General features: G+C 39.6%; 1 protein-coding gene and 2 long non-coding RNA genes across 3 annotated transcripts in view; all 3 read left to right on the top strand.

The window, feature by feature from the left end:
• The first annotated feature begins 6321 nt into the window (after positions 1-6321).
• On the top strand, positions 6322-7602 carry LOC134200762 (uncharacterized). Its single transcript, XR_009975812.1, has 2 exons — positions 6322-6525; positions 6721-7602. It is a non-coding gene; the product is annotated as an uncharacterized LOC134200762 (long non-coding RNA).
• A 1120-nt stretch (positions 7603-8722) lies between these two features.
• Positions 8723-12515, top strand: LOC134201188 (uncharacterized). Its single transcript, XR_009976397.1, has 2 exons — positions 8723-10137; positions 10587-12515. It is a non-coding gene; the product is annotated as an uncharacterized LOC134201188 (long non-coding RNA).
• Positions 12516-15381: 2866 nt separating this feature from the next.
• Positions 15382-27870, top strand: part of LOC101738723 (synaptotagmin-12) — a 68829-nt gene continuing 56340 nt past the window's right edge. The window contains exon 1 of the mRNA XM_062675541.1: positions 15382-16052. Coding sequence (XP_062531525.1) covers positions 15698-16052 — 355 coding nt within the window. The 5' untranslated portion in view covers positions 15382-15697. The remainder of the gene's footprint in view (positions 16053-27870) is intronic.

The raw sequence follows: 27870 nt of genomic DNA, 5'->3' as shown, positions 1-27870 counted from the left end.
GGAGGGCGGAACACCGGCGATTTCCTCCTAACCAAAAAAAGAAACAAAAAGCTGTCCTTCAAATTTTATCTAAAAATATATAGTTTTTTATTACAACGTCCATGATATACCTACGACATATGAATATCTTGTAATTATAAGCCCCGATTAGCGTATTTTGCGAATTAAAAACGGCATACTTTTCTAGGTATACAGGAAGTAAATAAAATGTACTTGCTTACTGTATTGAGGTTAAATGAGTACGACAATATTGGCGCACCTCACGTAGACGTTGTGACGTAGGCACAAACTTTGACTAACTCGTAAATCACATTACGCGCAGCCCTAAGGATTATATACCATTATATCTCGTTTCGTGTTGTTTTAAGAATTCGTAGCTTTACGAGTAATAGTCGTAATGAATTTTTATTATGACAGTTTGTGATTTTTTATTAGAAAAGTGCTTTCTTCGACACAGTCAATTTTTTAACGTTTCATGAAAAACGGTTTCTTTTTTAGAATTCATTAAAAAAATATAATTTAAGCTTGTGATTTAAATTTCGATTTCGAACGTGAAATATTATTTACCGTCAACTTTGATCACGGTCCGCTGAGGCTTTGTCAATAAAAAGTTGAAGTTATTTAATCAAAGCACCTTCAGCAAAAATATGTTAATTAGGAGTGTCTTTGATGAAACCGTTCCGAGCGCTCGCAATAAGAGACTGACTGCGATTAATATCAACGTTACAGCTATCTGTAAACTGTTCTACTTTGAAATATTTTTCTTCTTATATTTTCAAAGAGTGAAGAAATGATAGTGATTGTTTTCTTTATTACACCTCTTTCGGTTGGCATTTCAGTTAAGGGATCTGTTTGTATTTTACTTACTTTAAACTTAGCGTAACAGTGAAGAGAGACCTTTTTTCTTTGGTCTAGGAGGCGAATTGGTGCAAAGAGAAGAGTCCTCTCTCCGCCGCCATTCATTTGCAAGAGAGGGGAAGATTTTTTTGAAATTATTCCAAATAGAAAACATTTTGTGTTGCAAGAAAAAAATCTTTAGAATATTCGGTTGCACTATGTTAACATCGGGGCAACTCTCCTTTTACGAGTCCCATGAGAGAAGTTGACCTATTTGTCGTTGGCTTCTAACGTTGTGAGCACAAAACACAATGCTGTGCTTTCATTGTCCGCATGTACACATTTCGTGGAATTTTAAATCCTTTGTGGAACTTTGCATAGACTTATAAAAGCGAATGCCTCCACGCACCTTGAGGCAACGTTCACCTTATCCTGTCTTCGATATCCAATAACCTCTAGAAACCATATTTGTGATACAAGTAAATGAAAGATTAAATTCAAAATTTTTAATGTTTAAATATTTGAATATGTAATATATTCGCGAGGGTGTCAATTAAGTAAGGTTGATATTATGTAAGAAAGAAGCAAGTAAATTTATTGAGATAAAAAAAATACTGTTAATTAGAAAGAAAATTCAATTAGCGTTGACACAAGAATCGGAGAGTGTCTGTATTTGGTCGATAAGAAGATTAGTACTTACTAATCACATAGCGCTGTTTCCTGATCCCGGGACATACAAGACTGTCCGGCAACCTCGGCGGCGCTTTCAATGAATATTTAATTAATGAACATATTTCATTTATAGCCTTTGTTTTTACAAGATTCCACGTTTTTTAATTGAAATCGTAAGTAAGTCTTGAGTATGTTTCAGGATATAATAACATTTAGTTAAATTAATTAAATTAACTAGCTAAACTAAACTAAATTAAGAATATTATTTTTAAAACTCCAACACAGAATTTTGAAGTGAAAACTTCTTTAGAATCGTTGTGATTTCAAACCGGATGCAACGGAAAAAACGACAGGTAAGAGACACAAATACAAAAATGTGTAGGATGAAGCCAGCAAAGAATGAGACAGAAATATACATACTATTTAATACAGCGAGCGCCATCTGTGAGATTTTTTAATACTAACGTGTGTATGAAAGCTCTTGTAGTGAATTTTAATTTAGGATTATACGTGAAATTAAAATATCAATTCACAGATGGCGCTACCTTACAATTATTTACTAATGACAAAATTTTACATATACTTAAGACGTTTAGGATAATTGTATTTTAATTTTGGAAGGTTCCACTTCTACCACGTGTGAATTGCACACATGTATTATTCTATTATATTTCTAATCCGGATCTAACTCAAAATCTGTGGTGTATCAGTTGAGGTTAATAGCCATTAGATGAGAGAATTGCTCTAGCACAGAAAAACTTGGAGTAATTGAGTAATTAGTACGAGAGATTGCATTACACATACTTAGCTTGAAAGGAATAAAGGTCGGAGTTATAAATGAATATACCGCATTTTTGTTTAAAAAAGAATGATTTTTGTATTAGAACACGTATTGTGCTGTACTGTATTTGTTGAAGTTTTCTCTCAGCGGGTCGAGATTACGATCCGGTGGTAGATTCTGTCAAGCACTGCCTTTTCTATGGCTATTGTTAGCAAACTCTCTCAGGTTGAGCCCGTGAGCTCACATACCCGTCCGCGAGTAGCTGAAATAGCTCCGCAGGCTACCAGCAAAAAGGTAGGGAAAAATAGTTGAAGTTTTCGTGATCTTAAAGCTATACAAATATCCCGGAATTCTAATCCCGCAAGGAGAAACGAATTTTGAAACAATTACTGGTGGTAGGACCTCTTGTGCGTCCGCACGGGTAGGTACCACCACCCTGCCTATTTCTACCGCGAAACAGTAATGCGTTTCGGTTTGAAGGGTGGGGCAGCCGTTGTAACTATACTGAGACCTTAGGACCCATGTCCCAAGGTGGGGGGCGGAATTTACGTTGTAGATGTCTATGGGCTCCAGTGACCATTTAACATCAGGTGAGCCGTGTTTTCGTCCACCCACCTAAGTAATGAAAAATAAAAATAAAAAAATAAATAAAATTATATTTTTCCAATCAATCCCGAACAATGTATAACTTAGAGTAGTGACTGATATCAATCCGTCTACTTCTGCTACGAACCAGTCGTGTATTCTAGTTTAAATATAGAAAATAGAGTTTTATACAAAAATACCTCGAACATATGTATAAAGGTGGGAGTCGACATTCACTTTAATTTATGGGCTCTAGTAACAACTCAAGAGCAGGTGATCTGAAGCGCGCGTTCACGTATCAAAGACAATAAAAAAATTACAAGAAAGATTCTAAAAATGATCCTAAAACTCAAAATGGTTTTGTACATATTAATAATTTTTAAATATCAACAGTCGCATTTTCTTACTGTTTTCACAAGCTATTTTGTCTTAACTCGGTTCTAGACTAATTTTCTAAGTAAAATCAATCAGTGAAAGTGTTCAACCGGTGTAGTAATTATTTAACATTTTAACTAATGTATCCCTACATTTTACCTCTATTGAGCAAGCTCATATATTATTATCATTAGGAGTGTAATTTTTTTAAATAAATGAACAGAAAAAAAAAACTAAATATACATTTTCTGATTGTAGCTTAAGTTATTCCTTAGTGTTTTAGTAAAATTTTGGTGACTCGCAAATTGGTGAAATGACATTCGCGATGTCTTTAATTTTATTCACAAACATGATAACATAATCATCATTCACTAAGAATTCAGAATACTTGTAGAACTCCCTACGTAGCGTACTACGTATGACCTTACTCGAGTTAATTAATGGTATTAAAATGTAATAGGGTAGACTAGGTATAGTACGAAAGTTATTCACCTACACGCGAATAAAATGACGCAATACAATATTCGGTTTGGTAATAATGCTTAGTGTAACATGGTTTTATTCATGACTAGCGACTCGCTCTTGCTTCGCTTCGGAAAAATTAAATTTTATTATTGATAGCTGAGTCCCGCGATGTTACCCGCGGTACGATAATAACGGCGACGCCTCGGGGCTAAGCTAGTCTAAAAAACTGTAGCCTAAGTTACTCCTTATATCATCAGCTACCTCTTAATGAAAGTCTCGTCAAAATCGGTCCTGCCGTTCCAGAGATTAGCCGGAACAAACAGACAGACAGACGAACAGACAAACAGACAGACAGACAAAAATTGAAAAAAATGTTATTTTGCTGTATGTACCGTATATTATATATATTCATATGCATGTAGTAAAAAGCGGTTATTTCAATATTACAAACAGACACTAATTTTATTTATATGTATAGATTAAAACTACCTTTGCATATAAAATTTATGAAAAGATAATCACATTTAGTTTTGTAAAATAAACCGGAGCGAACGGAAAAATTGAAAAAAAATAATCGTCGATAATTTGCGGTCAAGTCAATAAATACTTTAAACGCGGTGGTGGTTTTAATTTATTTAATTAAGAGGTTTGCAGCGTTGGTTCTCATTGAAATTATGTGAAATTTTTAAAACAAATAAGTTGATCGTAAATCACGATGACTTACTAAATCACAAATCACTAATATAAATATTCTTCTATCATGTATTGATAGAAAATTCTTTAATTTTTTGCTTAGATTATAATTATCAAAGTAATCGTAGCTACCTATTATTTTTCAGGTTACCGATTTCCAATCTTGTCGTTCCAATTCTTATCCTTTTAGTGGTGGTAGGACCTCTTGTGAGTCCGCACCGGTAGGTACCACCCCTGCCTGTTTCTGCCGTGAAGAAGTAATGCGTTTCGGCTTGAAGGGTGGGGCAGCCGTTGTAACTATACTGAGACCTTATATCTCAAGGTGGGTGACGCATTTACGTTGTGGATGTCTATGGGCTCCAGTAACCACTTAACACCAGGTGGGCTGTGAGCTCATCCACCCATCTAAGCATTAAAAAAAGTATAATTTGGTAAATAAACCCCTTTTAATTTAAAATCAGCTTCATTTTTCGGCCAGTGAACAGATGGCTGAATGTCTCATTGCGGTTATGGTTAATTGCCACTTGTCAAACATTAGATAGATCCAGTCGCTTTTTCACTCGTCCAATCAAACGATATATCCGAGAGATCAAAATCTCCTGTAAGTAGAACGGTTTATTTTAAGAAAAAGTGAATGAGGAGCTTTTTTGCCTACTTATCTGACAGGATGGGAGCATAAATGGTGGAGATATCACGGGGTCAGCCTAAAAGAAGCTACTAACATCTGCCACAGAAAGAGTAGTGCTTCGCTGAATCTACTATTGGATAGGAATATCGGCCCACTAACAAGACCAGGAGAGAAACTCAGTGTGTCGTGGTTAAGTTGTTCCTCGAACTTTTCGTTGCATTCGACTAGTTCTACAAGAACGGTGACAGGTGCTTTGAATTCCTAAAAGTACTGAGCTCGCATTGGGGGGATTCGAAAGTACTTATCTAGGACGACAGCGTTATGCTACTATCTAGAAGCAACCTACTTTGTTGCTACTACCTCTTGGTACATATTGCTTTGAACTAGAGGTCAGACTCCACACGACGTTTCTTTAGAGTTTTATATAGCAAAAGCGTTTCATCAAGTAAGAATCAGTGCCAGACAATGACTTTTTGTACGAGACTTGATTTGAAATGTCGACTTTAAAGAATCACTCCTTGGGTATTCACAGTTAGCTCTTTCTTAACACAGAACAAAATGTCCTGGTTGAATTTAATCTGGAGAGACGAAGAGATACAAATAATAGTGTTCTTTCTTCAATCCTTGGTATTATTCAAGACCCGAGCTCCGAAGTAAATTTTGATTTTCGTATACATTGCGCGTACTTTTTTGCTTTCATTCAGACATACAAGCATATATGCAGATATAGAGAATGTTATCGACTTTTACGGTACTTACTTAAAAGCGTTTATTAATTGATAATCATAATCATATTGTTTCAAAAAGTAAAAATGCATTTCACTAAAATATAAAGAATATGACTTGAAATAATATGCATGTACGAAGGAAAAAAGAAAACAAAATAGGGTTTAGTAAAACAGGAAATTATGAGTAAATTCACTCTGGTTTCTTCCTGTATTTTCCCGAAACAACGGAGCGCTGTTTTCATGGAAACTAACATGAAATAGTTTGTTGGTTAAATTGTATGTATTTACAAATAGAAATAGAAAATTGTATAGGTCGTTTTTGTTTCGATACATCGGAAATTATGTAATGACAATAAAAAAAACTCGATATAATCTATATAATATTAATACGTGAAGCAAAAACTTTGTATCCCTTTTTACGAAAATTGTTCGGACGGAGGAATATGAAATTTTCCACACTTATAGAGAATATAGAGAAGAAGTGCACAATGCTAATTTTTTTTTTAAATAATGCATAAAATATACATTAAATCAATAAAGAAATCATTACACACCTTCGATCAATAATACTACTAGATTCGCGATTAGCGCTTCAAAAACGGCCCGAAAAATAAGACCACAAATAAATTTGTGGTCTTATTTCAAATTAGTATGGTCCAATCATAGCCAACACTAAGACGTCAAAACGCTGCAATGCGCGTTCAAAAACTGAGTAAAAAACCACCGTAACACCAAGGTTTTGGAAGGAATATCTTTTTTTGGTAAATTTATATTATTAAGTGTTTTTCATAAAATAATAAACAATTATATTGTAAATAAAACACAATTTACGAATATTGTAATTGTTTGGCCAATGTTTGCAACAAGACACCAACTATTGTAACAAACATCACCTATTCTTGAACAGGGAATGCATAGAGTAGTTTGTTATTTTATAATGTTATTTTTGTTTGTAGATTTCCTAGTAGCCCCTTGTCGCTGTGCACCATGGATATATATTGTCGCGAAAGAAAGAGGAGAAGAAATATAGAACCCTTATAAAAATTCTAGAATTGTTCAATGGTGGTGGCAAATCAATGCAAAAGAGTATTAAAAAAACTTTATATGTAAGTGTAAATATTTTAAGCGTATATGCTGAAAAGGATTTGTTTTCTGGGGGAAACGAACACAGCCATAAAATAAGCCTAAATTAAACTGATTATAGAAAAATTCATTGATATAAGATTACATTATATTTGTAAAAAAGAAACCGCTCATATAAAAATGACTTCTAAAAGACAGCTTTATAAGAAACTGAATCTGTTTAAAGGTAATTAAACCTACATTATTGTTTTAATTACTTCTGTATAAAGAATACGTGGAAAACATGTTTCGTGTTTCCTTTCAAATTTTTTTATTTTATTCAGTTTTATTTTTTATCACCTATTTGTTGTAATAGCGGCAATGTAAAATATTATCTACTACTTTTTTGAATCGGTCAAAAATAGTTGCGACCATACAAAACAAACCTAAAACAAATATGTATATTCTGCAACTCTATGTCTTTCAATACTTACTGTGTTCTGAGCATTGAAATGTAATACCAAGAACTACATCTAGTTCCACAATACAATAAGCACGAAATTTGAAACAAATATTTTTAACCTTATAAATTAGGCTTTATGTATCATTTTAGAATAAATATTTTTGTACTGATGACTTTTTATGTTCAAGTGATATTTTAAATTTATTCCATAATATTCTTTTTCTGACGGAAGGACCTAAATACTTATATTTTGCAATGGTAATTCAACTTTATGTTTAAGTATTAAGGTTTATAATAAACTGAAGTCGTTAACATTATTAAACTTTTTTCTAAGAAATGAAGATGTTTTCGTGGCTGCAAACGTGGCCACTGGAGCGTCTTATTTTTGTTCCTGATCCTTAATCTAGTACTATTATTGATCGAAGTTACACACACATACCATGTATTTGACGCACACACGCATGCATACTATTGATTGTCAAACTTTTGTTCTTGACGTCTGTTGTCAAATTGAGAATAGATTAAATATTGTTTGTCTTTGTTAATATTTTTTATAGTGTAGTCTTGGCGAAATTTGTGATTATAGAAGTATAAAATACAATCATAATGGTGTACAAACTTACAATTCCAATTAATTATAGTCGAATTTCGACTACTGCGGGAACTCTAGTAATAGTTAAAAACACAAGAAAGTAGATTTGTTAATTAAGTCATAGTTTTAGAGTAGCTTAAATTTTTCGATTTAATTCATCTCAATCATGTTAGACTGCAGTTACGGTCTTGATGGAACTCTCACTGGTATTAACACGTCAATAAATCTATCTGAGTTTCTATGCATTGTATAAATTATCAAACGCTTCAAATTTGAGTGTGAGATGTTTATATTTAAGGACAACAGGCTTTATATGTAATTCAAACCGCCAAGTGATAGCAGTTACTTTACTTTTTAATACGCTTTTATTAGCTTCAGACGTATGTATGTTGGAGTATTTCCACTTTCGGGTAGCGACATGGTAAGCGGGCGGTCTTCGTAAGTCAATAAAACCAGAAATGAACTCAGAGCGTATATCACGCAGGAGCGTTCCGTCCGACACGGCGACTCGCTCGCTTCTGAGCTCGAGAGTTTTTTTTTTTTTTTTTTTTTCCTTCCTAAGCTTATAGCCCTAGGGGCTATGTCAGCGTAAGTATGTAGCGTTTTCGATGAATGCTTGCACCTGTTCTTTGTCGTCCCATCTTTATTAGTCATGAACTAATGGTTTATAAAAACACGCGCCGACATGTATATTATGTTAGTATCTTAGTATGTAACAGAATCTGAACATGATTTTGACTCCTTCAAAACGTCGTTTGATATACTTATTAAGGACTGATGACAATTCAATATTTTAAAAAATAATAATAATAAAAATAATTGGAAAAATTTAAATATGACGGCGTTAACGATATTTATGTTATATAGCACGTGCAATAGGAGTGACTCACACAAGCCAGGCGCGCCGGCCGTGTCGTTCCACTCGTAAACAACAGCTGCAACAGAAGTGACTCATAAGCCAGCTGCGCCGGCTAGTATAAAAAGGCGGAACGTGCCTTGAAATGAACATTCGTTGGACTGCGCTTGCCTGGTGCACTTACTATATCCTTGTTACGTTGTGTGATTCAGTGACTGTTGTACGTACTGGTTAAAGTTGGACAAGTGTTAAAGTGAATTGTTAAGATAACATATTGTTGATTAAATCAGGAACCAAAAAGTGACATCGTTTTACTTGGTGTTCAACAAGATAATGTCTACCCTCAAGCTTACATCAGAAGTGGGATCGGGACTCTACTCTCACTGGCGTGACGTGTTTGAACATGTTCGAAGTACAGCAAAAAAAAACATGATGCAGATCAGAATACTAGTAGTGGTACGCCACAAGAGCGTGAATGCAGCATACGTAAGTCGTGTAATAACGTCTCTGTTACCTCGATGGAAGATCTGAGCCACGAAGAAATCGTCACATCTTACGTTCTGGCTCATGTTGCCCAGTTTGACTGTCGACGTCATCACATGGCGTTTACTAACGGAAATACAACACGTAACAAGCTATTGCAAGAAATTAAGGCAAGTGCAAATCTCAAGTGAAACTTCGATCGCAATAATGGATCTGTCATGACGAGTGGGTAGTTCCGACACGAATCGTTTTTAAGCCAATGACTACTGCTAGAGTTACATGGCACTAGTACAGTAAACCAGGACATGAGACTGTGAATTGTCGCTGAAATTTTAGAATCTACTCGATTCAATACCAATAACACTACACGTTCGATGACTTCGGGCTCCAGCAAGCAAGCAAACAAGAAAGCAAGCAAGTTTCCGTGGGGAAGAAAAATTGACACATCTGAAGTCGTCGTGACCTGTAAGATAAGACGTCCGGTGCGTTCGTGTCTGGCGATGCGGCGGTGTTCGGGTTCCGCTGGCGGATGCAGGTTTTTCCGGTGAAGTGCGTGCTTGTGCGTGCTTGACAAGTGTTCGCGGTTGGCTTCCTCAGTGTGGGAGTAACATCGTGTAAGAGAGGTGGAACCCGTAAAATTGTAGTTTGCGTGGTGGCTGGTAAGATTTGTTGCGGTAAGAAGTTTGCATGGTGGTAAAATGTCTTGTGAGTCTGCACAGGTAGCCGGAGGTGAGACTTCCGCGGTCGCGGCCCACCCAGTCCGCGAGAACCGGGCAGATCGCCTCGACGGTACGGAGGCCGGCTGACGGGTCCGCCAAACGACGAGACCACGCCTCCAGCACGGACTGCCGATATTGGAGCCCCCGCGCTCCGGCTGCACTTGCGCTAGGGCGCGCCGCCTCGTAGGAGACTGTGAGGTATCATTGAATAACTGCGATCGCGCGCTGCCGGCGTCGCAGCGCGGCGACGTTCTCGTGGGTAAGGACGTGGCACCAGACGGGTGCTCCGTATAGTGCCATCGACCGCACGGGTACCATCACCCTGCCTATTTCTGCCGTGAAGCAGTGGTGTATTTCGGTTTGAAGGGTGGGGCAGCGGTTGTAACTATACTGAGACCTTAGAACTTCTATCTCAAGGTGTGTGGTGCGTTTACGCTGTGGATGTCTATGGGTTCCAGTAACCACTTAACACAAGGTGGGCTGTGAGCTTGTCCACACATTAATACGAAGAGCATAATCAAACGTAATTAGATACGAAGTTTAAAGGGCCGTTTTAAGTAGTTGAAGAATTGGATGGTGTCGATTTAATTTTGACTCTCACACATTCGCTTAAGGCTCGAGCTACTACTTGCCTCACAAAAATACAGCCTGCAAAACCTGAACAACCTCCTCATCCGTGGGCGCCCGGCTCTCGCCTGCAAGTCGGCTGTTACGTGTGCGGTGATGCGAGCCATGTAGCTTCTGGGTGTTCCATGCGCTACAAGAAAAACGACACTGCTCCGGGTGCTGTGGCAGGTCCAACCAGAGACGTCAACGTGTGTTCCAGAGCTTCAGTGTGTTACAGATAAGTGGTTTTGGCTCCCCCTTTATGTTCCATTCAGGGTCAGACTGTAGTCTTATAAAACAAAGCCATAGTAATTTATTCAATGGTAAGCGGTTTCATGAACAAGTCACCGTAGTCACCCTAGACACGTCCTTACGGATCCATCAGATCCAATAACTCTTGCATTAGATACCTTCAGCTCTAACACTAGGAGCAGGCTGAGGAACCCCAGTAATCGTACTCGTCGAACTCGACAAAGAGGTCGACGTGCAACCTAACCCATGCATCAGCCCACTGAGTTTCTCGCCGGATCTTCTCAGTGGGTCGCGATTCCGATCCGGTAGTAGATTCATTCGCGAAGCGATTGCTCTTGAGTTGTTAGGTCTCCTGCGGAGGCGCTCGGGCAGTTGTTAGCAAATCCCACCCCTCTTGGCTGAGCCTTTGCTCGCCCACCCGTCCTGGTGAAGCGGGAAAGGCCTCCGGGCCACCAGTAATCTTTCAATCATCTGCAGTTTTGGAAAACGATAGGTATAAGTTGAGATATGTAAATGGTTCTAGTGTACAAAGTTCCCCATGAAAACTTACGCGAAGTACCTCGAGGCCCGTCAGGCCTACTAGAAATTTCTGAAAATTATAGTGACGATGACGTGACGGCGTACACAGATGGGTTAAGTAATCTTGTTCATGAAACTGATCTTAATGATGACGACTCTATCACTGACAATAGAAGCGACATTTTTGTCCGCAAATAGCGATACAGCAAACATAGTCTGTGGGTAGTGATACAATGTCTGTAAGCTCAGGCACCTCAGGTGCAGGTGTTGGAAATGTAGAAAACGATGGTCGGTCTCGCACTATTTCTGAAGAAATTCCGTATAAATGTTCTGGTTTAAGAAATGTTTTAACAAACGCTACCGTACACGCAGATTAAAAAAAAAAAAAAAAAAGAAAAAAAAATAGAATTGTATGTGGCTAGAGAGATGTTAATCCGGACTAGCAAAAAAAAAAAAAAGAGAAAAAAAAAAAAAAAGAAAGTGTGAAGTCATTGAAGGGTCTGTCCGGTCCAATGGCTTGGCTATAGGGATTTTCATCCAGATTAGCCACAACAATTAGCTACAGGGATTGCGATTCGGTCTAGCATTATCCGGTCCAGTTCGAAAAACTGAAGGGATAACAATTCCGGTCTAAGTTAAAAGGGACATACTTACATACCTGAAGAGTTTTAAATGAACTGGCCCAGGTATGTAAGCAGTCTGAAGGTTATTTATAGCCAGTATAGGATTTTCTGAAGAATTATGCGAACCGAACCGTACTAGATTGTTAATATCATAGACCACGTTTTAAGTTGCATCCGTTAATGTCAGGATGAACGAACACGTTTGTTGTTCACAGACATACCATAAGAATGCGCGCACGAGGACGAGCGCACGTCAGTATGGCCGTGACGGCGTTAACGATATTTATGTTATATAGCACGTGCAATAGGAGTGACTCACACAAGCCAGGCGCGCCGGCCGTGTCGTTCCACTCGTAAACAACAGAAGTGACTCATAAGCCAGCTGCGCCGGCTAGTATAAAAAGGCGGAACGTGCCTTGAAATGAACATTCGTTGGACTGCGCTTGCCTGGTGCACTTACCATATCCTTGTTACGTTGTGTGATTCAGTGACTGTTGTACGTACTGGTTAAAGTTGGACAAGTGTTAAAGTGAATTGTTAAGATAACATATTGTTGATTAAATCAGGAACCAAAAAGTGACATCGTTTTACTTGGTGTTCAACAAGATAATGTCTACCCTCAAGCTTACAAATACAACTAAAAAATTAAAAATAAATAATAATTTAAAAAAACTAACAAAATACGCTTTTATAGAAAATCCAACTAAAAAATAGAAAATAAATGTTAATAAATTTGAATTAAAAATGGTGTAAGAAAATGATTTTATTGTAAAAAAGCGTGGGTGGGTGTTTTTGGATTTTATTGTAAAAAAGTGACGGTACATGTTTGTTACATATTTATAAACATATATATGTTTTATAAAAATTAAATTAAACCTTCTGGGCGAGTTAAAATGTCTACGTACATAGCGTGTGTGTAACGTATTTGTGAATGAATTAGAATTTGTGTGCGTGATTCAGCGTACAAGACAATTTGTTAATGGCAAAATAATTCCTAATATTAAGATTTATTTATTTTGGTTTTACTTTATTAATTTGTTTGATTTAGTCGAACACGTTATCAACGTAAGTGTAATCTAACTTATTCAGCTCATTCCTAAAATCAAACATACGTTTTTTTGACGTGACAACGTCTTATAATTAGATAGAGCAGACTGCACGCACGAAAAACATGACTCATGCGGCGTTACCTCGCTCTGAGGCGTTCCATTTAAGGCTTGAAGTGCAAGCGAGAGCGCTCAACGAGCGACAAAGAGGCACAATCGGCCTCCGCGTTCGGCAGCGTTCGACATCTGTCTCTCTCCTACTTGAGTGAGCGATGCATCCGCGTGGACAGCTGCTATACAATTTACATGTTTTCGTCAAGTATGAAAAGTTTTATTCGTTCAGTGAAAAGTGAATGTGGTGTCAATTGTCTATAGCAACGATAATTGCGACAAATGAAAAATGAAACCATTCCATCAGTATTTTCTTATGACCTTGTCACGTTCAACTATCGTCAGTAAACCGACTTTACAGACAACCAATTTTTTTTTTTCAATATTCCAAGTCCATATTCAGTATTCGATACGGATATTTTTTCATACTTCTAAACTAATTAAGTATTCAATGCCTAACTCGAAAACAGTCTAAGCTACGCCATTAGTGTTTTCATGACTAAATAAAAACGGGAGGTTAAAACACAGGTCAGGCCACGGCCGTCTTAAATTTTTAATCAACCTAAGTGCTTCACTGTGCGAATCGTTTAGCAAAGAAAAAATGTATGCTAAATTATTTGCTTAGTAAATTAAAGTTTGTTAATGTTCTTTGTTACTGAAAGTAAGTTACTCTCTTTAAAGGGTGCCATTATACTCAACAATATAAACATATAATATAAACAACAACAAATATTCTTTAATCTTCACAAACTTTAGCATTTATAATGTTAGTAGGATTAAGTTTTTCACCGGGACTGCAAGTGGTGCCTATTCTCGTTCTCGCAAAGTTATGATATACTTGTGGAACTCGTCGGAGAGTTAGTTAGACGTTACACTTAGCACTTTGAAGACGTCGTGGCTTAAAGGATAAAGACTCATTCGTGTTGAGCGATGCAGCGGTGTTCGAATCCCAGGCGGGTACCATTTTTTTTAAATGAAATACGTACTCAACAAATGTTCACGATTGACTTCCACGATGAAGGAATAACATCGTGTAATAATATCGAATCTTCTAAGTGGGCCGATCCCGACTCGATGGTAGAAGCATTTTAAGCTATGAAGCAGGGCAGCTATAAACATTAAAGTCATTTTTCAATATTGTGTTCTTTCTGTCCATCTTGAAATTAATTTTTAAAATAATAAATTAATTGATTTCTTTATTTGTGAATGAACTTGAACTTGATATTGGTCGATTTATGTATATTGTCGGATATGTAATTTTTTTGTGAAAATTAACATCACAAACTGAAAGTAACAAACAATAAAACAGCAACAGTCAGTGCGCGGATTAACACCACCTGTCCTGGTGAAACTGGAAAGGCATCCGGGGCACCAGAAGTCCTTGCTTCCGAATAAAAAAAAGGAGTGATATTTGATACTCACGCAGTCAATTGGAGGCACCAAATACACCAACAAACTTAACCGTCGAAAGCTCTGAAATAAACAGAGTATGTTATGTATGTGTATATGTAGTTTATGTATGTGTATATGTACATATATGCATATGTATTTCACTGGATTGGTACACCGCGCGTAGTTCGTTTCCAAATGATTGTCCACCTGATGGTTGTCACCTGAAGAGATCGCTCTTAGCGATAAGACCGCCAATTGTACTTTTTGTGTTTAATGTATCGCACTGTTTATTTGTTTTTTGGTGTACAATAAAGAATACTCTCTCTCTCTCTCTCTCTCAAATAAACAAACACAAACGCGCAAAATCAACATACTGGTGGTAGGACCTCTTGTGAGTCCGCACGGGTAGGTACCACCGCCCCGTCTATTTCTGCCGTGAAGTAGTAATGCGTTTCGGTTTGAAGGGGGGGGGGGGGGGCAGCCGTTGTAACTATACTGAGATCTTAGAACTTATATCTCAAGGTGTGTGGCGCATTTACGTGTGAGCTCGACCACACATCTTGGCAATAAAAAAAAAAAAAGCAATGGCAAAGCAGTTATTTAACTTATTTGTTTCATCGAATTGCTAACTATTTGTTAAGCTATCGTCGAAGTTAAGTTGTACGAAAAAAGAAAGTAAGCTGAATTTAGTTTCACTTTCCGGGACTATGTCAATTAGTGAAGTACTTACAGTTTTCGACTACTGACTACTGACGCTTTTATTTTATTGTTCACGTACAGTCGTCTACTCGCGACAATATATAGAGCTTTTTAATTGAAATGTCAACAACGAAGTCCTTAACGCACGTAGTATTAAAAAATTTCAAGCGTTGACAGCCTAATAGGTAGTTGCAGATTCCGATTCAAGCACCCGTCGCGTGCTGACGTGCTCATCGACCGTTCGATTGCCCGACCTCGGTTCGGGGCACATCTGGCGTCCAAGTGTTTTTCTCGGAAGTGACTACCTGTGTTAATTGCGTCGCATCGCCATCTGTGAGCGGGCGGACCTCTAAATTCCAGGAATTCGTTCGGTAACTTAGTGGCCCGTTTGCAAGCGGACGGCTGTGTGCCGTAATTAATTGCGATTATTACAATTTTTGGGGCCTCGCCGTAAGGCGAGTGTGTTTTTAAAGTCCCGGGGCAGCCCCCCCTGGGCACTCGTCTATTATAATGGAGTCCACGGTCGACCTGTTTGCGGAATTTCTTCGCCTTAGGTACCCAACGCTATCGGCAGAATTTTTAGAATTCAAGGCCCATCACGCAGCGAACTCGCCGGCGGTCTCCGTCGCCCCCGTCGCTCCTGCGTCGTCCGTCGCAGCCTCCGCCCCAACCGTGCGTTCGTCGGCGACCTACGTTGCATCCGTGCGTTCGTCCACAGCCTCCGTTGTGCCTGCGTCGTCCACTGCTCCCGCTAAAACACCCACCCGCAGGTCGCCCGCGCCCTCCTCATCCGATTCAGAGTCGGACATGGAGGTCGACCCTTCCTCCGCCGCCGCGACTGATGGATTCACAGTAGTCCAAAAAGGTAAAAAGCGCGCTGCGGAGGCCCGAGCTCCCGCGGCCGCTAAAGTAAGCAAAGCCGCGAACGCGTCGCGTCCCCGCCCTCCAACCCCCGTCGCTCCCGCTGTCCGTGCCACACCGTCGCCGCATCCAGTGGCACAATCTAAAACTCAGACCCCTCCCCCGGTAATCCTTCAAGAGAAGGCAGCTTGGGACCGAGTTTCCCTGGCCCTTAAGGCCAAAAATATTAATTTTGTCAGCGCCCGTAATCTCGCCAACGGGATTCAAATAAAAGTAACGACACCCGACGAACATAGGGCTCTCTCAAGTTACCTCCGAAAGGAGCGTATAAGCTTCCACACTTATACGCTCCAGGAGGAGCGCGAACTCCGCGTTGTCATACGTGGAATCCCGAAGGAGCTAGATGCCGATCTCGTCAAGGCTGATCTGATAGAACAAGGCCTACCAGTAAATTCCGTGCACCGCATGCACACCGGCCGCGGTAGGGAGCCATACAATATGGTTCTAGTCGCCCTCCAGCCTACCCCCGAGGGTAAGCATATTTTTAACATACGGACCGTCTGTAAACTCTCCGGTATCGCCGTCGAAGTCCCCCATAAAAAAGGCACTCCTAGTCAGTGCCATAACTGCCAACTGTACGGGCACTCTTCCCGTAACTGTCACGCGCGCCCCCGATGTGTTAAGTGTTTGGGCGATCACGCCACGGCCCTTTGTACTCGCGACCAGAAAACCGCCACCGAACCACCTAGCTGCGTCCTGTGCCGAACACAGGGTCACCCCGCGAACTACCGTGGATGCCCCCGAGCTCCAAAAATAAATCGCCGCGTCGCCCGCCAAAACCGCCTCCGAGCTTCCCGCCCAGACATCAAAGCCTCAGCACCCTCTGTGCCGAAGGCTAAGCCTGCCTTCGTGCCGGCGCCGGTGCCCAGCGGCTCGGCCTGGGCTAAACCGTTACCGTACACGAACACGGCTGCAGCTCCTCCCTCCGCGATTCGTCCCGCCCCCGCGATACGTCACTCCCCCGTGATTCGTTTCTCCCCCGCGACCAACAGTCCGACCGCGTCCGATAATCTCGCTCTAGCGATCGACTTTTTTCAGTCGATCAACTTTGAGCGTGTTAACGCCTTGGGTGACGCCATTCGCGCCGCCTCCACTGCACAACACTTCATCGCCGTTGTGCAGGAATACGCTGACGTATACGCGTCGTTAAATACGTACGTCCTCCCCTCACTCCGCCGGTAATCAATGGCGTACATTAGTAGAATAAAGCCCTTATCCGTAACGATAGGATTTTTTAACGCTTACGGTCTCGCAAATCAACGTGATCAGGTTTGTGATTTTTTGCGTGACCATCAAATTGACATTTTCTTAGTGCAGGAGACCCTACTTAAGCCCGCGCGCCGTGACCCTAAAATCGCGAACTATAATATGGTCAGGAACGACAGGCTCTCTGCTCGTGGTGGTGGTACCGTCATTTACTATAGAAGAGCCCTGCATTGCGTCCCGCTCGATCCTCCCGCGCTCGCTAATATCGAAGCATCAGTGTGCCGAATCTCACTGACGGGACACGCGCCGATCGTTATCGCGTCCGTTTATCTTCCACCGGATAAGATCGTTCTAAGCAGTGATATCGAGGCGCTGCTCGGCATGGGCAGCTCTGTCATCCTAGCGGGCGACCTAAATTGTAAACACATCAGGTGGAACTCTCATACCACAACCCCGAATGGCAGGCGGCTCGACGCGTTAGTCGATGATCTCGCCTTCGATATCGTGGCTCCGCTAACCCCGACTCACTACCCGCTAAATATCGCGCATCGCCCGGATATACTCGATATAGCGTTATTAAAAAACGTAACTCTGCGCTTACACTCGATCGAAGTAGTTTCAGAGTTAGATTCAGACCACCGTCCCGTCGTTATGAAGCTCGGTCGCGCTCCCGATTCCGTTCCCGTCATGAGGACTGTGGTGGATTGGCACACGCTGGGCGTTAGCCTGGCTGAATCTGATCCACCATCGCTCCCGTTTAGCCCGGACTCTACCCCGTCTCCTCAGGATACCGCTGAAGCCATAGACATCCTAACGTCACACATCACCTCGACATTAGATAGGTCATCGAAGCAAGTTCTGGCGGAGGACTTCCTTCACCGCTTCAATTTGCCCGACGATATTAGGGAACTCCTTAGAGCTAAGAACGCCTCGATCCGCGCATACGATAGGTATCCTACCGTGGAAAATCGTACTCGAATGCGTGCCCTACAACGCGACGTAAAGTCTCGCATCACCGAAGTCCGAGATGCCAGATGGTCTGATTTCTTAGAAGGACTCGCGCTCTCTCAAAGATCTTACTACCGCTTAGCTCGTACTCTCAAATCGGATACGGTAGTAGCTATGCCCCCCCTCGTAGGCCCCTCAGGCCGACTCGCGGCGTTCGATGATGATGAAAAAGCAGAGCTGCTGGCCGATACGTTGCAAACCCAGTGCACGCCCAGCACTCAATCCGTGGACCCTGTTCATGTAGAATTAGTAGACAGTGAGGTAGAACGCAGAGCCTCCTTGCCACCCTTGGATGCGTTACCACCCGTCACCCCGATGGAAGTTAAAGATTTGATCAAAGACCTACGTCCTCGCAAAGCTCCCGGTTCCGACGGTATATCTAACCGCGTTATTAAACTTCTACCCGTCCAACTCATCGTGATGTTGGCATCTATTTTCAATGCCGCTATGGCGAACTGTATCTTTCCCGCGGTGTGGAAAGAAGCGGACGTTATCGGCATACATAAACCCGGTAAACCAAAAAATAATCCGACGAGTTACCGCCCGATTAGCCTCCTCATGTCTCTGGGCAAACTGTATGAGCGTCTGCTCTACAAACGCCTCAGAGACTTCGTCTCATCAAAGGGCATTCTCATCGATGAACAATTCGGATTCCGTGCAAATCACTCATGCGTACAACAGGTGCACCGCCTCACGGAACACATTCTCGTGGGACTTAACCGACCAAAACCGATCTACACGGGAGCCCTCTTCTTCGACGTCGCAAAAGCGTTCGACAAAGTCTGGCACAATGGTTTGATTTTCAAACTTTTTAACATGGGCGTACCGGACAGTCTCGTGCTCATCATACGGGACTTCTTGTCTAACCGCTCTTTTCGATATCGAGTAGAGGGAACCCGCTCCTCCCCGCGACCACTCACGGCTGGAGTCCCGCAAGGCTCTGTTCTTTCTCCGCTCCTATTTAGTTTATTTGTCAATGATATTCCCCGGTCGCCGCCGACCCAGCTAGCCTTATTCGCTGACGACACAACCGTTTACTACTCAAGTAGAAACAAGTCCCTAATCGCGAGTAAGCTCCAGAGTGCAGCGTTAGCCCTCGGACAGTGGTTCCGAAAATGGCGCATAGACATCAACCCAGCGAAAAGCACAGCAGTGTTATTTCAAAGGGGAAACTCTCCGCTTATTTCCTCCCGCATTAGGAGGAGAAATATCACACCCCCGATCACCCTCTTTGGCCAACCTATACCCTGGACCAGGAAGGTCAAGTACCTGGGAGTCATCCTGGATGCATCCATGACATTCCGCCCGCATATAAAAACAGTCCGTGACCGTGCCGCATTTATTCTCGGTAGACTCTATCCCATGATCTGTAAGCGGAGTAAAATGTCCCTTCGGAACAAGGTGACACTTTACAAAACTTGCATAAGGCCCGTCATGACTTACGCAAGTGTGGTGTTCGCTCACGCGGCCCGCACACACATAGACACCCTCCAATCCCTACAATCCCGCTTTTGCAGGTTAGCCGTCGGGGCTCCGTGGTTCGTGAGGAACGTCGACCTACACGACGACCTGGGCCTCGAATCGATCCGTAAACATATGAAGTCAGTGTCGGAACGTTACTTCGATAAGGCTATGCGTCATGATAACCGCCTTATCGTTGCCGCCGCTGATTACTCCCCGAATCCTGATCACGCAGGAGCAAGTCACCGTCGTCGCCCTAGACACGTCCTTACGGATCCATCAGATCCAATAACTCTTGCATTAGATACCTTCAGCTCTAACACTAGGAGCAGGCTAAGGAACCCCGGTAACCGTACTCGTCGAACTCGACAAAGAGGTCGACGTGCAACCTAACCCATGCATCAGCCCGCTGAGTTTCTCGCCGGATCTTCTCAGTGGGTCGCGATTCCGATCCGGTAGTAGATTCATTCGCGAAGCAATTGCTCTTGAGTTGTTAGGTCTCCTTCGGAGGCGCTCGGGCAGTTGTTAGCAAATCCCACCCCTCCTGGCTGAGCCTTTGCTCGCCCACCTGTCCTGGTGAAGCTGGAAAGGCCTCCGGGCCACTAGTAATCTTCCAATCACAAAAAAAAAAAAAAAAGGTAGTTGCAACAGTGTTATTATCGTGCGATCTTGGCGTTTTTTTATTTATTGCTTTGGTAGGTGGACGAACTGGCACAGCCTACCTGGTGTTAAGTGGCTACTGGAGTCCATAGACGACGTAAATGTCACCACCTACCTTGAGATATGAATTCTAAGGTCTCAGTATAGTTATAACGGCTGCATCACCATTCAAACCGAAACGCATTACTGCTTCACGGCAGAAATAAGCAGGGTGGTGGTACTTACCCGTGCGGACTCACATGACGTCCTAATACCAGTAATTTTACGCAAATTATAATTTTGCGGGTTTTGATTTTTTCTACACGATGTTATTCCTTCACCGTGGAAGTCAATCGTGAACATTTATTTTGTTAAGTACGTATTTCATTAGAAAAATTGGTACTTGCCAGCGGGATTCGTACACCGGTGCATCGCTTGATACGAATGCACCGGACGTCTTATCATTTAGGCCACTACGACGAATATTATAGTCTTCCTTAATAATTAATAATGGTTAATAATTAATAATTGCCGGCTGTCGCTTAGGCACGTCTATAAAAAAATCTAATGAAGTGTAAATAACATAATATTATTGCAATTGACTTTTTGGTATCAACATAGAATAGCGCCACTCCATTTTTCCACAAAGACGTCTACGATAGCGTCGTCAGCGACTTGGCTCTACCCCTGGCATTGCTGATGTCCATGGGCGACGATAATCACTCCGCATTAGGAGGGCAGTATGCTCGTCTGCCTACAAGGGCAATAAAAAAAGACTAAAAGATTTAAAGGAAATCGCACAGTAGTGTTCTCCGATATATTCTCCGATTAAACAGCCGCTCAGCATTTGTCGATAGTAGAACGTGTTGTAAACCCGTACGAGTGATTCTCATAATACTGCCTATTTCTGTCACGTAATCCGGTACGAGGATTGCAACCCAATTTCGACTTCATGTCTTAAACTCACAGCATTCTCGTTTTGTTGACGAGTTCCGATAGTAGTTTTATACCAGGTGAGCCATCACATCACTATCTAAAACAAAAAAGATGTGTGGTGTCGTATGACACCGGATAGGAACGAAGTTCCTTATCATAAAAATATTGATTTTAAGTTCTATTCGAGGTATAAAGAAAATAAAACTGGAGGTTTCGTAACAACCCACGGTCATTCGGTAACTTGCGAACTTATTGTGGTACACTTTATTCACGGTTGTTTGTATAAGAGTTAGTGTATTGCGCAAACGAACGCTCTGAGATCGTGGTCAATGAATGATAATAAAATATGTTATTTTTTGTACGTCATTACAAAGTTAAATCGTACACTGTGTGCATTACTAATAAAAATCTTACGTTACGGACGTTTTTTTCCGGTAAGGGTACCCTTCCGCAACGTCCCATAAGGAACTTCGTTCCAAAAATCTACATGAAAACTATTTTTTTGCATCCCTTTCAACTGACAGATCATGGAGTAAATACAAGACTTATAATGTTCTGCGATTCAGTGAAACGGTAAATACGATTAACTGAAGACATATTTCAGGGTTTTTATTATGCCTTTTTAAAAAGAAAACTGCCTACCCGGAGGCTACTGAGCACCCTTTATAAAAGATTTACGTTGGTCTTTTATAGCTGAATTTTTGAATGATTCGGGTCGTAAAGAAATTAAATACCGCTTATATTCTATGAGTAAGGCTTCGTGGGCTGTTTAATAATAGGTATAGAATCGTAAGTATACGACGATGAAAACATATTTTGGACTAAACAAACTTTTTATTACACTAAATGGGTGAACTAGCTAACGGTTCATCTGATTGAGTTGTTCCCGTTATGACGTCTTTAGGTGCCGGCAACTATCTAACATAAGATAGGCCGTAAGCTCTTCCGCAAGTCTGCACTAAGAGCCCATAATTATAGGGGTTTAATTTTATTATTTATCTTTCACAGTCGAAGTCATTCCTGAACAGATGATAGATACGTATTTTAAAAAAAGTGCTTAACAGCGGACTTACTTAAATACGCGTAGGTATATAAGTTCTTCAAATGTTTTTTTCTATTTAATTAATGCGTAGATTAGTGAACGAGCTTTCAGCCCGCCTGTAAAGCGGTAACTCGAATCCATAGAAGTCACAACGTGAATGCCACCTCCCATCTTTAGATTGTAGTCGACGTGGCCTAAAGGTTAAGATGGTCGGTGCATTGGTATCAAGCGATATCCCGCCGACAGGTACCAATTTTTCCAATGAAATACGTACTCAACAAATGTTCACGACTGACTTCCACGGCGAAGGAATAACATCTTGTAATAAAAACGAAACCAGCAAAATTATAATTTGCGTAATTACTGATGTAGGACGTCTTGTAAGCCCGCACGGGTAGGTACCACCGCCCCGTCTATTTCTGCCGTGAAACCGTAATGCGTTTCGGTTTGAAGGGCGGGACAGCCGTTATACTGTTGCTACTGAGACCTTAGAACTCTTATCTCAAGATCAGTGGCGGCATATACGCTTTAGTTCTCTATGGGCTCCAGTAATCACTTAATATCAGGTATATAAGGTAATATCAGGGCCGTGAGCTCGTCCACCCATCTAAGCAATAAATAAATAAAATATATCATCAAAGTTTTAACAATATTATACTTGTATGTGCTGTGAAAAGGCGAGTTCTCTAGTATAGTATGCTCATGATATACAATACTGTCCGTAAGATGTATCATACTATCACATAAATTTACTAATTCAACTTAATAAAATATTTCTAGTAACATTCGGACAACTATTGGTTAATATCAAATACTAAAAAATATATAAAAGCTCAGAAGACACTTAGAAGATACAGGATTGCAAAATCGTTAATCTGTAGCTAGACTTATTCCCCATAGTCCATAGTGGTAGTAGAAATAGTAATAGAATTTGTCCACTTTATTTTCCTCCATAGCATCCCCAATCTTTCCAAAATATCGTATTTCCACATTTCCAGAGGAATATTTGAATAATTCATATCATAAACAAATTTATATCAATTTTATTATAGCAATAAATTCAGTAGACAAAATAGTCTGAGAAGAGTCGTAAATTGGACGACTGAAATTTTAAAATAAATAATTGCGTGATAAAAGTAGATCCAAAATTTGTGTAGCTGTTTATTTCGAATAACTGGGGTCGCTATGTTTTATAAAATACCTACACACGATAAATTGCTAGATTGGGGTTATTGGATATGTGATTGTTCATTGTTTTTAAAGAATTGGTGGGCAGAGAGACTCGTAGCATTGCCAGCTTATATGGTTGGCAGTGACCACTTTATGACCAGTTTTGGATTATAGTTTTAACAAAACAACAAATGCATTTAAGAAATATAGTGTCGTTACTAGTGGTAGGACCTCTTGTGAGCTCGTCCACCCATCTAAGCAATAAAAAAAAAATAAAAATAAAAAATTGATGATGTTAAGGCCTGGTATCGAGCGACGTGACTATTCCGCTGTTCAAACCCACGAGGCAGGTCGCGATTTTGTAATGAAGAACATGTTAACCCGTATTGACGAAATACGTGTGTCCTCCACGTGATTTACACATAGGAATAACATCGTATAATAAAAACTAAGCCCGTTATAATTGAAGACATGAGCGGATGAAGTGGATATGACACAATTTTAATCAATTAATTTTGAGGAAATGGGCAACAAACTCTTGTTACTTGTACTTTTCTTCGTACATAACTACTTCATCACTGTAATTTCTAAAAAATCAAAAACCTTAAAAATGGTACTTAACCCCTTCATCCACTCATGTCTTCCAAAATCTATTTTAATTATTATCTCGACTATATTAAACAGTGTATTAGAATAACACGTACATCAAAAAAACACGTGTGACACTCGGGGACTGCCGCTGTAAAGCTATTGCAAAGCATTTTTATCAACTTATGCAATTACAATTAGATAATACTAATTTAATATTAAAACAAAAAAAAAATAAGACCACGCTATATTTAGCAACATTAACAAAAGCAAAACATTAACTATCCCCTTCACACTCATAAGCTAGACCGTGTGAGAGAGAGATGGGCAGACTTTTCATGATGCTCATGCAGTGTAACGTCACGCCGCGCGGTTACTCACAAACACTACAATAGCGCAACGTGGGAATATGTTGAACGCGAGCTACATAGTAGGCGTAGTGGGGGTGTCAGGTTATTTTCGTTACGGAATTTCTTGATTCAGTCGCCGCGCTCAAAGCCCGCGATAAAAGCTATGAAATAGCTTTGAAATGTATCTTCGAATTACTCAAATGATTAATATGCTTCAAAGGTTAAAGGTTAAATCATATAGAAACGTCACTTAACTCCAACCCAATCTAATTAGTTCAGCTTTTGTGGGGATTAGTGAGGCACAAACGCAAATACGGAATCCTCCTCGCCGTTAAATGTAATGTATGTATTAACATTCCTCAAGGGTTCTACGGTTCGGTACATTACAATATAGGAATTCTATATGGTTATTCTATATAAAAGTTACCGGATTTCTGAGATTTTTCGATGTCACGATTATCATCTTAAATAAAAAATGTACTCTACAAACGAAAAAATTTGCGTTATTTAGTGTAGTGTAGTATTAGATTATCTATTTAGATTTAGAGTTACAAATGCAATACAAAATATATCTATATATATTATTAATACGTGAAATTTGTACCCCTTTTTACGAAAATTGCGCGGACGGAGGAGTATAAATTTCCCACACTAATATAGAGACAGTGCAGAATGCTAATTTTTTTAAATTATGCATTAATAATACATTAAGTCATGTATTTGACACACACACACATATATACTCTTCTACAAACTTTTATTATTACTTAAAGTCTGTGGTTAAATTGAGAACAGGTTAACTTTTTTTTTTTAATATTAATTATAGCCTTGGCGAAATCTGTGATTATAGAAGTATAATAATAGTATTTGACAATAGAAGGATAATAATGTTCAAACTTCAAATTTCAATTAATTATAGCCGAATTTCGACTACTGCGGGACCACTAGTATTAATTATAATACCAGATAAAAACTGCTGTCGGCATCATATATTATAACATGTTTTTTTTTAAATTAAAACTGTTTTTACTATTTAATCTAGCATTTATTATTTTAATTGCATTATTTCTAAAGTACCGTTCTTCGACATTTGAATATTGTTCTAACTAGAGTGTAGTTTTTAATAAGCAGTGTAGAAATAAATTCCATTATGAATTTATAGTTCATATTATGAAAAGAAACATAAATAACATATCACTCGTCCGTGGGGACCAAAATTATTAAGTATTCGAAAGGCTGACAATAATAAAATGACAATAATAATCTCGATATTGATCTGTAAATGTAGTCTACGACTCGAGAAAATCGAAGAAATTACTATAATGTAAATACATATGGGTATACCTATAACACGGTAGATAGGTTCCTACAAAGTCCCGTGTTTTGCGAGAATCGTGTTAGGTATATGAGACTAGAAGCCAGTAGAAAAAGGAGAGTATTTTTTCTGAATGAAATATCGCAACTATGCCTGTGTGATTATTTTTTTATCTAAAATTTCGATTATACCCCTAAACTGCGTGTTCATAATGCATAATGTCATATTCTAAATAATTTTAAACAAAAATCTCGTTATCGTATTGTAGAAGTATCGTGTTATAAAAGGGTTCTGGGGAATATTTTTTTTCGTGTCAGAATGGAATCGTGTTGTAAATAATTTTAAATAGACATGCTTTAACAAAAACCGACTTCAAATAGAAAAAAAAGATATTCCAAAACAAATTAATATACACTAAAAACGATAATCATCAAAATCGGTTGACGTGATATTGAGTTATTGAGTTATACATCGTCGCGCACGTACTTAATGTAAATTTAAGACTTATACGGGACCACAAGAGAAGCGTCAGCTTTCTTATTTTCTAATTTTGAAGTCGTCGTGACCTAACGGATAAGACGTCCGGTACATTCGTGTTGAGCGATGCACCGGTGTTCGAATCTCAGGCGGGTACCAATTTTTCTAATGAAATACGTAATCAACAAATGTTCACAATTGATTTCCACGGTGAAGGAATAACATCGTGTAAGAAAAATGAAACCCGCAAAATTATAATTTGCGTAATTACTGATGGTAGGACCTCTTGTGAGATCGCGCGGGTGGGTACAACCACCCTGCCCATTTCTGCCGTGAAGCAGTAATGCGTTTCGGTTTGAAGGGTGGGGCAGCCGTTGTAACTATAATTGAAACCTTAGAACTTATATCTCAAGGTGGGTGGCGCATTTACGTTGTGGACGTCAATGGGCTCCAGTAACCACTTAACACCAGGTGGGCTGTGAGGTCGTCCACCTATGTAAGCAATAAAAAAAAAAGAATCTTCAAAATCGATTCACCCAGTCAACAGTTATGAGGTGACAAACATTTAAAAAAAACAGTCGAATTGAGAACCTCCTCCTTTTTTTGAAGTCTGTTAAATATCATGTTATAGGAGCGTTACCTGTGGTATGTAAGTACCTTCAAGAGTTGGCATCAGAAAACACGAACAATTAGGATTAGTTTTGACACAAAATAGAGAATTTCTCTTGGATAAAATAGCCAGGCTCCATTAACTTATACTCGCCTACTTTATTATTCCATCAAATAGTATATTTGTAGGTCACAAGAAAATACTCTTCTGATAGTAGATAGCTTCTGTCTAAATATTATCGATTAAGACCGCAAATGGTAACTATTTTTGGACGTAATAAATACAGAGCTTTCAACAAATATTACTTAGAACTTAGAATTTGTTTGATGTTTGCTTACAAAATAATAATATCTTTACCTACTTCGGATTACGTTAATTTTAGCTAGGTTTTAACAAGAGTAAAATATTTGAATTTTTTTTATTTTAATATAAGAAAGATAATCTTTGTTTTTCGAATTATTGAAATGCTCAATTTCGAAATGTTATTTTTTTTTTGTATCAACATGGAGAGCATCAAACATGTTTGATCTTTCAAATGTTTCATAATAGCTATAAGCAGTATGCTTACAAATTCTTTTATTCAATATTCGTAGTAAAGTTTTAAATATTGTTTTATTTATAATATATGAGTCGACTATTATCAAAGCCGGCAATGTGACTTTTGGACAATTATTGGTAAATCAGAAAAACGAATTATTGACTTTGTATTCCATTGGCAGTCACAAAACTCTTCTGAACGACATCTTAGATAAACAACAGGTTAAGTTAATACTTTATTTAATGCAGGTTTTGAACCGTATTCTTTGAAATAGACGATTATATTCAAATCAATCTGTATCGCCATATCAATAACATTTTTTTGTCCAAATACACAGATTGCCACCTTTGATAAGAGACGACTCATATCTTGAAATATCATCTCTGTACTTTCTAAAAAGCAGACTTAAGTCTTCTATTACT

This window comes from Bombyx mori, chromosome 3, assembly GCF_030269925.1.
Source record: "Bombyx mori chromosome 3, ASM3026992v2".
NCBI lineage: Eukaryota > Metazoa > Arthropoda > Insecta > Lepidoptera > Bombycidae > Bombyx > Bombyx mori.
This window is presented reverse-complemented; position numbering and strand designations above follow the sequence as displayed.